The sequence below is a fragment of the Cryptotermes secundus genome, unplaced genomic scaffold, assembly GCF_002891405.2.
Source record: "Cryptotermes secundus unplaced genomic scaffold, Csec_1.0 scaffold7, whole genome shotgun sequence".
NCBI lineage: Eukaryota > Metazoa > Arthropoda > Insecta > Blattodea > Kalotermitidae > Cryptotermes > Cryptotermes secundus.
In genome coordinates this window covers 1,029,539-1,045,803 of record NW_019727389.1, presented here as the reverse complement: position 1 = coordinate 1,045,803, position 16,265 = coordinate 1,029,539, and the positions used below count along the sequence as shown (strand labels likewise).

Below are 16,265 nucleotides of genomic sequence, written 5' to 3'. Positions count from 1 at the left end.
AGAAGACGGGGAATTCTACATTACCCCTATTTAAGATTTTCCCTGATTTAAGGCAGAGCCAGGATAGTGCAGTCAGCATAGTGACTGGGCATGGGCTGTACAGCCAAGGTGTCAACTGAGCCCCAGGAGAGGTAAGATTTTTCTACTCTTCACGTCATCCTGATCTTTATCATTGCCTCTGTCCTTCCTAAACAGGCCTTCATTCTGCTGCCCTGTCTTTGTTGGTTATCCACTATCTTCTCTTGAATGGCCTCCATCTAATCTTGATGGACTTTCATTTCTTCTAGCCTGGAATCCATCTTGGCCAGCAACTCGCAGCCATGAGAGCTGACTCACCGGCTCTCAACTGCTTGTCTGGTCTGGTTTGATAGCCTTGGCATGGCCAAACAGAAAATGAAGCAGATCACATAGAAAACACTGTCAGTCATTGAAGAAAGCAGTCTTCTGGGATTTGGCACCGTGTATATGTGGTGTTAACCGACGTTTCGGAGGAACGTATCGCCTCCATCTTCAGGGTAGAAGAAAAAGTATAAGAAATCTGCAAGCGACAAGACCGTGAGAACGGTAAAAGCAGACTTACACTGTCAGTCATTATTTACAGGTTGTTGTGTAGCAATGGCTACTTGTTTAATGTTGTCATCATGTTTACCATGTCACTACCTAGCAATGAACGATGGCCCTTGTTAAGCTATTCGATCATGTCACAATATGAATCAGAGGTGTTATATACCAACAAAAGAGATGAATAAACTGTGGCTACTAAAATACATTTTTATGATGAGATAAGATGGTGTCTAGGACGGACAAAGTTAAGAATATAAAAATAAGTAAATTATGAGAGTAGAGGATAAGCCAGGTAATACAAACACTACAGAAAATAAATGATTACAGTTGTATTGTCATGTGGAACAAACAACACATAAACCATTACTGACAGCATTAACGAACTTGGTACCTATGGAATGAAGAAAAAAGGATTGACCAAAAAGAGATGGTATGAAGAACGGATAGGCTTTTTTTTTCACAGTCAGCAATCACAGCTGTAACAATTATGCTGCACTAACAGTCTTCATAGTGCCTATGGTTTTACCTAATTAATATATATCATCAAAATGATTAAGCATTAAAGAACAAAACTGAAAGTACTTACTCTTTCTTCATGATCAGCCTCCAATTTCTCCTTTCTAACCCTGAAAATGTTCTTGCGCTTTTCCTTTGGCATGAGATCAACTTCTTGTTTCAGCAAGCGTAGTTCCTGCTTAAGACCATCTCGGAACTGTTTCAGCTCCCTTTCCTGCTCTGCACGTATCTTCTTTGAAGACACACGTAAGTCTGCCTCCTGCTGCATCTCTGCCTTCTCAACTTGCTGCCTTTGCTGCCGAACTAACGTATCAAGATCTGATTCATAAGTTCGTAACAAAGTCATTTTCTCTTGCTCAAACCGCTTGTCCTGCAACAACAGGTTCTCATAAGGAAATGTACTGCCAGAAATTACTTGTTCTTCCCATTAACTACCATAAACGTTATCAGCATATCATTCCCTACATATGATAAGAATATATAACATGTATATCCACCCTTCTTTTCAAGTATTTCCATCACTGGAAAGCATTCTTAAATCTACTAACTTGCAGGACCTGCCACAGCTGGCAGGAGACTGAAAGGGAAGGATTGGAAGCCTTTCATTCATCAAGCAATATAAAATGGAAATGATGATGCTAGGAGAGGAAGTGAAATGTAGTTATGAATTGCATATATTAATATTACAATAAAGAGATACAAAATAATTAAGTAAAACTGAATAGATCATGAGAGAAAGATTCATTATGAGCTGAAAATGTCTATGTTCCTAAAAAGTTGCACAGTGCTGGTAAAAATCAGTGTTTTTAAAGGAAGTGCTGCAAACTGGTGTAGAGCTTGCTGATTACAATATTAAATTTAAAACAAGTAATAAAAACACCTTAGAGATTTCTCCATCAATTTCAACTACTAAAACATTTAATGAAACATGGAAAGATATACATAAAGCTGAAAAGACCTTTGACTCCTCACCTTCCACATTAATGGAGCAGAGAAGTAACTGGGGAAAATTAAAAACAATGGACATTCCAAATGCCTAGAAACATGCACTAACAGTGCTATATTCACCCTCAAAAACTGCTTAATTATTACATAATGGTTATGCTACTGGTCACCAAGCAGCAACCCTTGTTCTGTGGAAGGCCATAAGTAAAACAATAAAATAATAATAAAAAAGAAAGTTGCAACATGGTAAGCTGTACACCTACTGCAAATTACTGTAAAGTATCACTGATATGTGTTACTGACACAGATGTAACATGCAACACATAAATTATGTGGTAAGCTATAATTGACATCCAAGGTGTTTCTAAAAGGCCAGTGGTTAATCCATACATAGATAACTGAGAGTCTACTGCATAACAGTTCCTAATACAGTGGAATTCTCATCTGAAGTTCTTCTATTTAAAACTTTCCCTCATTACTGCTCAATTTTGGAGTTTCTCTTTTTATGTTTTCTCCCAGGACACAAATCCATAGTCCTACTAACCTAAAACAGGGATTTTAATGCAAAAATTTTCCCCTGGAAATACTGCAACAGCCAGTGTTTCCTTGTACTGGATCTTTACAGTCTGAAATATGTCAAATTATATTCAACAGAACCTGAGGGAAATTACTGGAGATCTATGTGGCAGTATTACAAGGTCACCATAAGCTGAGTAAACAACCTCTGGCCAACTCTGTTGTAGAATTTTGTAGTCTGTAGGTATATTCAACTGCAGATCAGCATCCCTTCATAATTTGCTTCACAGACATGCCTAAGAACTACCTAGGATGTTTCCATTGCATGATGGATTTTGTCTCAGGTGTAGAGTGGTGCCACCACAACCAAGTAATGAGCAAGTTTCCTTGAATCTTGTTTTCCAGTAACAGCCCTCAGGTGGATTTTTATTAAATTTCCCTTTACCAATGAAAATGACACTGTAGTACAGTTTTACTGGTGGGTGGAGGGGACCAGTACACATCCACTTGTCATGCTCTGCCCTAGCATTTTTTTAAATTATACAGGAATTACAGTCATGCCTGGCAGACTGGAATATAAAATAAATTATTATACCTGCTGGTCTTTCGCAAACTGTGCTTTGAATGACAGATCTTGAAACTGTTTCTGTTCTTGTTTCTGCAGCATCTTCAATTCCCTGAGTTCTTGCTTCCTGCACAAGATGTGAAATGATGGTAAAAATTTCATAATCGCACCACATTCTTTGCTGAGTTCTATTGTCCACATATGACAGCCTATTATAATGCAGCATGAACACTTTTAAACTTCAGTAAAATTTATATTCATATTGCCACAGTGTTGTAGACTAGCTTCAGTTCTTCTATACAGCTCTTGGAACTTGTCAGTGATTTGCTAATACCAGCAATCACAGCAATGAAGGACAGAGTAGCTCAGTCTCACAAGTTCAAATAATTTTGCGCTACATGACAGCTGAGGTTTTCTACCCTTAAGACTAAGGCAGCAGATTAAGAAACTAAAGTGAAACATAGCATTCCATAGACGCCGTGCTCCAAAGTGGCAGCAACAGGAGAAGGGGAGGGAGATACAATTACTCAAGTGGAGATTATACCTGAATATGTGGTCATCATACACCTTTCCATTTTCTTCATCACCATAAATAACTTTGCTAGTGGTGGTTGTTACTACAACACCATCAATTTCAAACTTGCGGGTTCTTTTGCGAGTTTTCTTCTTAAGGTTCATCATCTGAATATCTTCTTTAGTACGGCCACTGCGATTTACTTCCTGCAAACACATAAAAACTGATCTCATGCTACCATCTCATATGAAATATTCAGCATATTCAGTGCTAGTTAGGTCCACACTCAGAACTGGCTGCATATTCATGGAAATTACCTCATCACGCCTGTCCTGTAGATAAAGGTGAAAGCATTTTCGACTTATCTTTGAACACATCTTGATATACTGAAACTTCAACCTTCACCAGCCACATGTTGCATTATTGCAATGGTCTATTCACACAGGCTATCTGGCTGAATGTTATTCTTTAACACTAATACCATTTACCCGCAAGTTACAATATGGCTATTTTTAATGTTTGTACCCTGTTGCATGAGTATAACTAATATTACAAATTCCACTGTCAACACAACTATAATTTATTAACTTATGTTCCACTACGTGTTTCGACCCTTATAGGGTCATCCTCAGGAGTTGTGATTTACACATTTTCACTATTGAATTGTAAAACATACATTCATTATTAAATACATACGTGTATGCTTAAAATTACTATGTACAGTTATATTCTAACTGCTAGATCATGATTTAAATACAAGATATATATAAGAACTAAAAGCTGAAAATTAAAAATTAATTTAAATGTGCCATATGCTGTATTCAGCTTAGTGTCTGTTGCTGTAGTAGACCACACATCTTTTTGTCTGATTCTTTTATTACTGGCTAGATTCATTTGTGTTAACAGTTTCTTGAGCATGAATTTATCTTCTTTCTTATTACTAGGATGTTGATTGTTACTGCTGTTGTGTTGTCTAGTTGTGGTAAGCTTTGCTGCGTGGTCTAGTATAGACCATGCAACAAAGTATGCAGATATTATGTCATACTCAGAAAAAAAAAATTGTTTGATATTTCAAGTTACATAGCTAACATGGCCCATTTACAGGAATCTTCTTGAACAGAAAAATTCAGCTTTTAGCCATCACACAAGTGGCACTTCCCTCTACTACAGGCTCCCTTTCTAAGTGACAGTTGAGCTCATGTGGCATCACTGTTCCTTTTGAATATTCTCACACGGAGACTAGACTGACTGCATCATGAAATATTTTGCACATTACCTGAATTCTTCTGTACTGATGATGGTGAGATACAGCACAAGAACAAATGCGAAACACTGTACGACATCAGAAATGTGAACCATGTCTGTGTTAAAATGTAAAATGAACAAGAAAAAAGGAAGACACTCCAACAGCCAAACTAAATGAAACAGGTTGGTAATTCAATGGACTTAAAAAGAAGATATGCTGGAGTGCGTCCAGCAATACGACTGACAGAAGCTGAAGGAAGTATTTTAAAACAAAGTGATGTAGTAGTTTTAGATTAAAATTCTGAAGTTAAATTCAAACTTCATCTTTTTACTTAAGTGGTACATTTCGCACAACTGTGATTGATAAATACCCTATTATATTCTGGTTTGCGTCGCAACACAACTTCTTCATCTAAATCCCGTGAGTTTCGAGATTCTCGACCTTGCCTGTTCTCCTTATTACTTCCTCGGCTGTCCTGACTGATGGTGGTTGACACACTCTCAGCATCAGATCTAGACACACAGCATATGTTCACTGTACATTTTCACCATATTGGTACATATGCAACTAAGGGGTAGTATAGGTTCTCTTGTTCACTTCCTGTGTTGTACAAATTGTTACATTATATTCTAGCACACCTTACCTGAAGTTGACAAATGAGGAAATGGTGATACACCATTATAAAAAGTTTTGCTGAGAAGAATCCTCAAAAATAAACACAGAAAAATATTGTACAAAAAGCACCAACATCAATATTAATTCAAAGTGTACTACATTAAAACTTGCCTAAGACATTCTCATATAAGAAGTTACTTCAAGTTAAGACAATTTAGTGGTTCCATCATACTGACCATAAGACACAGAGTAAAACCTCATTAATTCAAAGTGCTCAAGCTTCAAAGTATGTGATTTAGTATTATGCAATTTTATTAATGAGGACTTACTTGTTAGGGAGTTATATGATATCCTAATATTATACTGTAAGCTGGTTTCTTTCTTTTATTGACAGAAGATCTCCTATACCTTTTATATATACATTAATTTATTTAAACACACACTACATAATTTAACACAATTTACAAAAAAAAATAAGACACAAGCCCACAAACAATAGCTCACATTTGTTAAACTCTGATCTTAGTTTACTGTTTCTTAAAATTTGTTCCATTATACTTATGAAACATATATACAATCCATAAAACATGAACATAACAATGTAGCTATAACCACTTTATGAATACAGAAATTAACAGTAATCTTCATAATTAAAAGTTACCTATCAATAGCTTTGCTTAGTGATGAAGGTGGAGTTCTCTGACCACTACTTCTTGTGGACCCACTCTCAGAATGAGATGTTGAGCTCTCATAGTATTCAGGTGACGAGCATTTCTCCTTCATGGGGACTGGAGTGTGATCTATTTTCTCCTTACCCTTGAAAGAAAAAAGGGAGATATCACAACAGCTATATCTTGCAAATCATATGGGGGGGGGGAAACAACAACAAAGACTCGAGATTGGATACAAGAGAGAAACTGTATGTATGTATGGTATTAAGAGCACAGACCATCTATGACAAATGTCTCATTTCAGAAAACCTACACAAATTGCTTGCACCAACAGGAATATGATGTAGCCAATTCTGCTTCTTTCACACATTCAGAAGTTAAGAGTGTTATAAGAACCTGAACTGGAAGTGCATTTGATGATGATAAGGCAAGGAAGGCTGAATGAATAAACTGATATGAACTATGTTTAGTTCAATATGATCAAGCTTCAACTTATGTCACTGTCTCCAAATCAGTGGTATGTGAAGCAGCTGCACATATCTGTCCATCAAATGGGTAATGCTTACCCTTCTTTGTACATTGGTGGAGTTATTTACAACAATCAACACCTCCTCACTGTCCTGCCGTAATGGCTCAGTCACTTCCCCATTCAGCCTCCTGATTTCAGTGAACCGGTCAACATCCGTTGCACCAAGTGCCATGCCTTCTACTAGGATTGATGTTCGAACAGAGTCATCCTCAGTACCTGGGAAACAGTGACAAAGTGCTTTGTGAAACACAAATAGTTTTCCTGCATTCTTTAACTTCCTCTAGTTTAGCTACCACTTCACCTGAGCATAAGAAATTTTTGCTTTAAGTTCAAAGATTTTCTGGACTTCTTCGCATTGATCACTGTTGCCATAAAATTAATTCCATGTTATTAGCTACTTGTTCTAGGAAGCCTAAATAAATTCTAGATACCATATATGTTTCAAGAAAATGTTTCTTTTTGGACAGTTTGTATACTACAGGAATATAACAGATGTTTCTTATGACAGCATGAAGTTCTTATTAGAAAAGAATTAATAACTAGTATTGAACAAGTTTTAGGATGCTTACCAGAATCACTCTTGCTGCTCCGCCCATCACCATGTGAACCAGGTGTTTTAGTGTCAGTACCATCCACAGAAGCAGAATCTTTTACATGTTCCTTCTCTTCTCCAACTGTCACAACAGAAACGTGACTTGTGTCCTGCAACTGCTCAAAATCTACAGCTTCATCATAGTCTGCTGTAGAATCCTCCAGTGCTGGGTCCAGATGCGTTAGTCCCAGGCTATTACAACACAATTACCATAGTTTCAGTCCACTTTCATGCTTGACAAGTTAAAGTAACTGCTTATCACCACTAAATAGAGATGAGTGATGAATTACCTGGTGGAGACTTCCCAGTACTCACTAGATGAATCACACTACTCAGCTATTTTACTATCCTGTTTCCGTTTCCAGGACTTAAAAGTGTAGTCACCCCCTATCACTTCACTATTATACTATTTGAGATGACAAGCATAAATTTAAAATATTAATTTATATTACTTAAAACTGTTCTTGATTTTCTCTTTTTCAAAATATAAGACTGAACCAGGCAATGAATGCATGATACACAAATATACCAGAGCAGTTATTGGGTAATACTCTTTGCAAAAGAAAATACATTCCCACAAAAATGATTTGAGCAACGTGCTCACAGCAACAAATCAACACACGACAGTATTTTCTATGGTAGTTTGTGCAGGACCAAGTGAAGACTGAGTGCAGTTGGAGGGGAGCTGCCAATCAGAGAGGACTTAAGCACAGAAGCAGAGGAATAGCCATTGCTAAGGCCATTACCAGGAAATTCCCAGTGGAGACTGAAACAGACTGAGAACACTAGTGTTTGTCATAGTGAATTGTAAAGTGTGGAGTTCAGTGATGGTGCCATAATTAAGTGTAATTTCACGTTGCATGTTAAAGTGGTTAATAAATGAAGCTACCAATCCGAAACCCCACCGAAAGTCACTCATACATTTGACAATATAAATCAGCAGATTACAGTAAATTTAAAAATGCATGTGACTTTAAGATTGGGTTGTTGAATGTTTGAATGTTGAAGAGCACACTTCACAGACATTCCATCAAGAGTGTATAAAATTCTTTATTTTCCTAGCTGTCAAGAGGTCAGAACTTAAGAACAGTGTCTGCTGTGATATGTGAATAGGCGACAAATGAATATTTAGTTTGGTGAGCAGAACTTTGCAGTTTTTCAACTGCTGACATAATATGTCACACAAGACAAAACAGGAATTGGCCATGGAATGACATAAGGAATTATTTAAACATCTACATGAAGGCACAAAGGAAAACTACAAAAATGTATAAAGACAGATGGTCAGCAGCTGGAATTTCAAGACCACAGGGCACAAATACAAGGTGGACATGGGGGGGAGAGGAAAATACTGATGACTGACTCACAGCTGGGATTTGACCTTAGAACATTCATTACACAAGCCAGATGTTCCCACCATGCCAACCTGTTCAGCACACCTATTACGTGAATAGGAGACTATACAGGTCACAGAATATTTAAAGAAAGTGTCAATGAGAAAGATTCCCAAAGAATTTGACAACACTTGAACCCAGACATTCTCTCCATAGTCAACCACTTTACTTACTAAATTAGTCATTCATTTTTCAATGGCTTCTTACAAAACTAAGGTGGAAACATTATGTGATAAGAATGATACACTAGTAAAGGTAAAGTCTCCCCCATGCATATGCAGTGTCATGAAGGCAGAAAGTGGAAGCAGTTACACATTTTTACTTAAGCACTCAATGGACTAAAAACAAAACTGTATATAACCGTTATATGAAACATGCTTGGTCGAGGAACACAGCACAAAGCTAGTTAATGGAAGCAAGAAGCCTGGAGATTGAAAACGATAAAAAATGAAGTGAAGATTAGAAAGTGACAGAAGGTGTCAGCAGTAAGTGGTTACATATACATGTGACATTATACATACCCATCTCCATCATCCATGTCGACAAAACTCGGACTGACAATAAGGACCTCACTCTCATCCAGTTTCTTCCCCTTAACAATATTTATTGGCCGATCTTGAGTCTCTGAACTATACTCGAGAGAATCCAGTGACTGGTACTGGTCATCATCTGTTGATGATTCATTGATCTGCGTTTTATTTGTTTCATTGGCCACAATAACCACTTCACTACCCTTGTCCCCAGCAGATGTCACAGTCACTGTGGGGGAAGTTGTGGAAGTCTCAGAGTGGGGCTTTAGTGAGATAGAGCTGTCCACTGGGGGTAAAAGAACAGGGGGATGTGTTGTCACCACTGTCACTTGTGTTACATTACCAGACAAAGCAGATGAGTTCATATCTTCACGCAAATCAGTTGTGATAGTTACTGTGGACTTGTTTAACTTAGGTTCCACAAATGCTGAATCAGTCAGTGGTGAACCTACTGTACCTACAAACAACAAAATAATATGTTACTACAGGTAAAGTTATCCCTACACTTAATTAATTTAGCATCATGCCATAAAGATGAAGGGGGAGTCAAGTTACAGCTCCTTGTATTCTTAGCCTTCGCACTAGATGGAAGCGTGCGATCCACTTCATTCCCTGCCTGTTTTACCCCCAGGAAAAGAGCTCCCACCCCCACATACCAATTAGACGGGATGGTGGGTGGACCACATAGATGGTCTGGATGTCGTGGAGAAGAGAAAATCTCCTGTCCCTGCTGGGAAATTGACCCCAAAACCTTGGCTGCCCAGCTTGTAGCCCTGTCACTATATAAAATGAGCTATCCTGGCTCCTTTTTATCACCAAATCGACAGGGAAAAATAGTATGATATATGCGATAAATCATAAACTAATAATTAAACTGGTTTTGGGTAGAGGTGACTGGTGAGGAACTGGGGATGCTTGGTGGATGAATATTCCATAATGATGTCCAAAATGTAACAAGACACATGTACAATGAATTACACATGTTCCAATACCCATATACTGGAAAATTTTGTAGTCTGGCATGTATCCAGTCCTGAGCTTCCCGGCTGGCTCATTATTTCTGTAATAAATAACTTTACTTTTGTGCTCCTAATATTTCAACATTCAATGTGAAAGTTATTTACTGCAAAATCAATGCAATAACTAACTACTTTGTACTCATACTATGTCCACATTCAGTGTGAAAATTTACTGCAAAATCAAACACAGTGATGTAAAAATCTTTCAAGAGAATTATGAACTACAAATCTGTATGCCACTTATAGTTAAAAAGGTGCATTTCAAATGGTTTCTATTTTTGTCCAAACATACTTGTACATCTTGTTAACGTAATTTCCTTTCTTAAGGAAAGAAAATATGCGTAAGAGATCACTGCACATGAGACCATACAACTCTCGTACTTTTTAATTTCCTAAAACCAATAACAACATGGAAGAGGCATGAATTCTGGAAGCAACATTAGCACCACTTAATCTGATGTCATGAAATTATGTATGGTAACAGGTTTTCAAATAAGAAGTTCTGGTAAGAACTAATCACCTCTTTCCTTTGATATGACATGGATCACATACAAAATTATACCACCAACAATTCTTTGTTGCTGCAGGAACGTGTTTACCGAGACAATGACCAGCAATGATAGGGGGATACATAAACAGAGCAAAAGACTCTCTTTTGATATGACATGGACTATATGGAAAACAATGTCTCCAACAATTTTTCTATTGTAGTATTCATTGCCCTGGGAATGTGTCTACAGAGCCAATGCCCAGCAACTATAGGAGGATACAGATACAGAGGCTGATGGAAGGGATTTATCAAGTACGCCACTGAGATGGGCTCATCTGCCATGGCATACCTACCAAGTTTCAGAAAGACTGGTTCAGTCATTCAAAAGTTGGTAGGGGGGGGGGATACAAAGGCAGAAAGCATGGTGATCTCATAAGGCTACTTTTATTTCTTTTTAAGTAAGAAAAATAGGCTACAAATATACAAGTTCTACAAACATATTTTTTTTAAGTAAAATAACAACATGGTGCTATACGAAATCTGTATCCACTTTTTGGTTTCATGGGAGTAGCTAATGAACCAGTGGTGCAAAGAACTGAAAGCTGTTATGGGGATAGATCATATACATACCTAACAAATTCTGTATCAAATACAGTTTAAGTCAGCAATTACACCTATTGAAATGGTGAATAACAATAGGTCAACTGTAACTGTAGATACAAAAAGTTCTTAAATGATGAGGTCTACTAAAAATGAAGAAGAAAAAAAAAAGATGAAAATGATAATTTGTAACACATTTACAATTACAAACAATAAAAAAAAACTGAATAGGAGATGAATGTACAACCATAAAAGTCCAACATGCTATCCCATGTGCCCAATTGCATTTCCTTCTGGATTATGAATTAAAATTACTTAAATGTGCTATTAACAACACAAGATTTGACAAACTGAAGTCTGGACTAAAAAGGTGGAGTTTGGGAGTTATACCTAAACTCCTCAAGTTCAACTTTTGCTAATATGTTTACTGGCACCGAATAATGCAGTCTGTTAGTTATTATGACACTATCAATAGCTGAGATCATGTAGTACTGAGTAATAGACAGTAGGATTGTAAATAGCTCAATCAGAATGGATCTGGAAGAAAACAGCTGTGGTTTATTTGATGGAATTTCTTCCATTTTTGTTGGTTTATTTTACTAGGCTGTTGGTATTTGCATTGTACAGGGCTCAACTGTAGGCTGAGTGACTGATGATGAATTGGAAAGGATTTGAAAGGAAGAAGTCAGGGACTAATCACGGTACTCTCCTGACATTTGCTTGAAGGGACCAAGGAAAACAATGAAAAATCTCAGCTGAAACAGCCAGTGTGCCAGCCGAGATATGAAATGAGTATATCCTGAATACAAGTCCAGAGTGTTACCACTATACCAACCAGCTTGGTTTGAAAAATACTGTTCCAGTATGTTTGGAAGGGATACAGGAAAACCACAAAACCCTTGTCAGGACAGCTGGCCCCTAGCCAGGACTGAGATTAAGCACCTCCAAAATATGAATTGGACATATTACTACTTTGCTAACCCAAGAGTACAGGAAAATCCACTTTAAACATTTATCTGTATGGTCAGCAAAATTTAATAAATATGCAAAATAAATATAATATTGACCTGAAAATATTGTAATGTCTCCAGATGCACTGCTTGCCACTTCAACTGGTTTATCATCTGGTGGTGTTGTAACTAGTGCTATGTTTGGCTTGTCCAGTGGTGTCACTGAGTTATCTTTCCTATCATATGTCTTTGTGGCTGATAGTTCAACTTTACTTTCTTTGTCACCTCCTTCTTCCCAAGAGGAATGCCTGCCAAGGCTGGGACGGATTACAGAAGTTGCTGGAGCGGTACCATTTATAGGCAACACTGGTAATGAAAATTCCTGCTGATTGGAGGGCTGCTTGCCTGATTCAGGTTGGACAGAGGACAGTTCAGGGTTGAAGAGAGATTCTGACGATTCAGTCACCAATGTCCTGTCTGGGGAAGATGAGGAGCCAGAATCATCTGGCACCAATGTCCCTGGTTCCTCAATTTTGGCAACAATTATGGGCGGAGGAGGAGCAGGACCTTTCTCACGTGAAGATCGCTTCTCAGCACCCTCAGACAGTTTCTTTGTTACCTAGCAGCAAGAAAAACACAATCTTCATATTTCTAAACAAAATTTTGCACCACAACTACCATTATTTCTATTCACTGGTCTTTCATCACACACAACAGCTGACCATACCATATGTGCCCAAATATAAGCCACAATTTTTCACAATACTGACACCATTACAATCAGGGTGTATCTTATAAGCAGTTCTTAAAGAAAAAGAAACATCAATGGACTGTCTTGATCTGGTATAGGTACACAGTTCATTGTAATGGCTAGGGATGCCACTTTAGCTTTGATTAAACAATATGTAGATTCGAATTATCACCAATTAGTGAAGTTCTAAAGGAAATTCACCATATCTAACTTCTTGATGATACTAGGGTTTGTCAATCCCAAAAATTAAATTTATGTATTTTGAGTAATGTACATAATTACATGAAGAAATGTGAAACATGATTACTCTGAGCTGTACTTACTGTTGTGCATAATGATGTTAGTGTACAATTCTTTTCTCCACTTCAGGATCATATAATTTCTGCAGGTGCAACATAAAAGTTGAGCGTGGCTCATATTAGGGCAAATGCAATATCTGTCCTTCGAAATGATGAACAATGTAGAAGTCAATTCACATCTTCCAAATTTGCTTTCTGACAAGCCATTTACTGGCACTTCATACAGGTGTCCTACTTCAGGCTTTGAATTCAAGACTATGCACCTCAATTTAACTGCAGTAATTGGGGCTGAATGCTTTTAAAACTTAAATACCATACAGCACAATCACAGAAACTTTCCAACACAATAACACAATAAAAAATAAATTACTGGACTGAAGAGAAGTTCACATGATGTTACATGACAAACATTTTTCGTTGGCTAAAATGTTGAGGGAATGCAACCTTGAAGATATAAAGTTGTGCCAAATATGATTCTAGGAATAACATCTCCTACTGTGTCTATGTAACAATTTGAGGTCAGAAGAAAGCAGTCTTCTGGGATTTGGCACCGTGTATATGTGGTGTTAACCGACGTTTCGGAGGAACGTATCGCCCCCATCTTCAGGGTTGAAGAAGTATAAGTAAATCTGCAAGCGACAACACCGTGAGACACGGTCAAGCAGAGTCTGTCCTCCGAAACGTCGGTTAACACCACATATACACGGTGCCAAATCCCAGAAGACTGCTTTCTTCATAGTCACCGCCGTGAAAGTCTCAAATCTTACAATTTGAGGTCAGTTCATTTTTTGATCATGTACAAGTATCAGAACAGCACATGCCAAGCATTTCTGCCTAAAGTCAATGACAAAAAGGAAACAATGCGATCTCTAACCATTTAGTTCTGAAACAACAACAGATATAAAGTATTTGTTTTACTTAAGCTGGTGACTGAGCTACTTATCAAACACAAAACATAAAACACTGTAAAATAAATAAAAGAATAAATTTACCAGTCACATATATATAATTGCAAAAGAGGGTCCCTTAATTTGAGAATGAATATAAAATTCAGCATCAGGCAATAACGCACCGAGGAAACTATATTGAAACAACAGGCATGAATATATGCTGACTGGAAGATATCATATAATGAGGAATTCATAATTTAAACAGCTCATTAAAGTTAAGATTGCAGTGAGCCAGTCATACAACTAAGAGGGCAAAGACAAGAAATATAGAATTTTGGTGGTGAAATCTCTTTGAAAGTGATCACTTGAAGCACAGAGAAAGAAATGGGATTATTATATATAAATAGATGATCATTACCATCATTATCTTGGCATGTTATTAGACCATGTGGCCTGTTATTTTACTTGACATCTCTTCACTCTTCTTCCTAAATGAGATCTTAAGAGGTAGAAGGTAAAATTGTCCCTGTGCTTAATTAATTATACCCAACGCCATGAAGACATATGAGGGAGCTGACGTAGAGCACACCATTCTTGACCTTGGCACTAAATGGAGGTGAGCAGTCAACTTCACACATTACCCTGAGGAAAGAGCCCCTGATAACCATTGGATAGGAGGCTGGGTGGGACCCAGAACCAGTCTAGGCAATAAGGAGAACAGAATAATCTCTTGCCCTTGCTGGGAATCAAACCCTGGTTATCCAGCTTGTAGCCCATCATTATACCAAGACTATATGAAAACATATATGTGAGCAGGTGAAACAGATTTGTCTATAAGCAAGTTTTAGTTGTGTTGCTAAACCTCTAGGTTCTACTGATATATTGGGTTTCTGGACTTTATCCATCGTCCTAGTTTTTAAGATAACAAAAACACGACGTTTCGGAAACGGGATCTGTTTCCGTCCTCAGGTCCTCCCCCTTTTCCTTCACCTGAGGACGGAAACAGATCCAGTTTCCGAAACGTCGTGTTTTTGTTATCTTAAAAACTAGGACGATGGATAAAGTCCAGAAACCCAATATATCAGTGTGTTATACACCATCGTCAGAATCCTATAGTAACTACTCTAGGTTCTACTATCACAGTCTTAGTCAGCTGGTAACATTAAACCTACAAATACAAAAGCATTATCCTTACTGCAATTTTGTTGTTGTCACTAGTATTAGAATCTTTTTCTTCTTCCCACTTTCTCTTCTTTCTCTCACTGACATCAACCTCTTTCTCAGCTTCCCTCTTCAGACCCTCAGTCTCATCCTTTATCTCGGACGGAGCTGCCACCTCAGGCACTGTGAAGTGAGAAGATTACACCTTCATGTAGCATGTTCTCTTGGGATAATGTATTTAATGAACATTTTGACTGTAAATTAAAATCCAATTNAAGAAAGCAGTCTTCTGGGATTTGGCACCGTGTATATGTGGTGTTAACTGACGTTTCGGAGGAACGTATCGCCTCCATCTTCAGAGCAGGTGAATGGCTTGTGAATGCAAAAAGCAGTAGCTGTTTTCTGCATTCACAAGCCATTCACCTGCTATGGAACAATTAATAGAAAATGTGAAATGCTGTTTCATTTGAAAAGTGCACTTTATACTGAAACTACCGAAATTCAGCACACCTCCCTGAATGCATTAAGCTGTCTGTGTACACTATGGATATACATAACACATCTTAACCTTACATTTTATTTTAAAGAATTTTCAAGAGCCTCTGAAAAAATGCTTACTCTTCATATCAGTGTCACTCTTGAGGGAGGTTGAGTCATCTTCGCCAGTGTCCAGGTCCAAGGGAAGCTGGGACGTGCGGTGCTCCTGTAACATTCAATGCATAACCAAATTTACCAATGGTCACAAGTACTGAGAGAAGACAAAAGGCAATGCACGGTGAAACAAATATAATCAAATAAGTTTAAGGTCTTTCATTCTGGTCCGTCACACTAACAAATTAACAATCAAGTTCCTTCCGTCAAATGTGACACTTTTATAAGTTTTCCACCTCGTCACCACCTGCAGGTGG

At 37.7% G+C, this 16,265-nt stretch overlaps 1 protein-coding gene across 5 annotated transcripts in view; it reads right to left on the bottom strand.

Annotated features, from left to right (window-relative positions):
- LOC111864598 (serine/threonine-protein kinase 10) overlaps positions 1 to 16,265 on the bottom strand; it is a 75,185-nt gene that overhangs the window by 22,599 nt on the left and 36,321 nt on the right. For all 5 annotated transcript variants that reach the window (XM_033751495.1, XM_023851952.2, XM_033751496.1 and 2 more), the window contains 11 exons: positions 15,976 to 16,060; positions 15,392 to 15,540; positions 12,374 to 12,875; positions 9,189 to 9,654; positions 7,251 to 7,465; positions 6,719 to 6,897; positions 6,143 to 6,297; positions 5,237 to 5,378; positions 3,651 to 3,826; positions 3,137 to 3,233; positions 1,151 to 1,450 (listed from right to left, as the gene is read on the bottom strand). In XM_033751495.1, the coding sequence (XP_033607386.1) occupies positions 1,151 to 1,450; positions 3,137 to 3,233; positions 3,651 to 3,826; positions 5,237 to 5,378; positions 6,143 to 6,297; positions 6,719 to 6,897; positions 7,251 to 7,465; positions 9,189 to 9,654; positions 12,374 to 12,875; positions 15,392 to 15,540; positions 15,976 to 16,060 (2,466 nt within the window). The remainder of the gene's footprint in view (positions 1 to 1,150; positions 1,451 to 3,136; positions 3,234 to 3,650; positions 3,827 to 5,236; positions 5,379 to 6,142; positions 6,298 to 6,718; positions 6,898 to 7,250; positions 7,466 to 9,188; positions 9,655 to 12,373; positions 12,876 to 15,391; positions 15,541 to 15,975; positions 16,061 to 16,265) is intronic.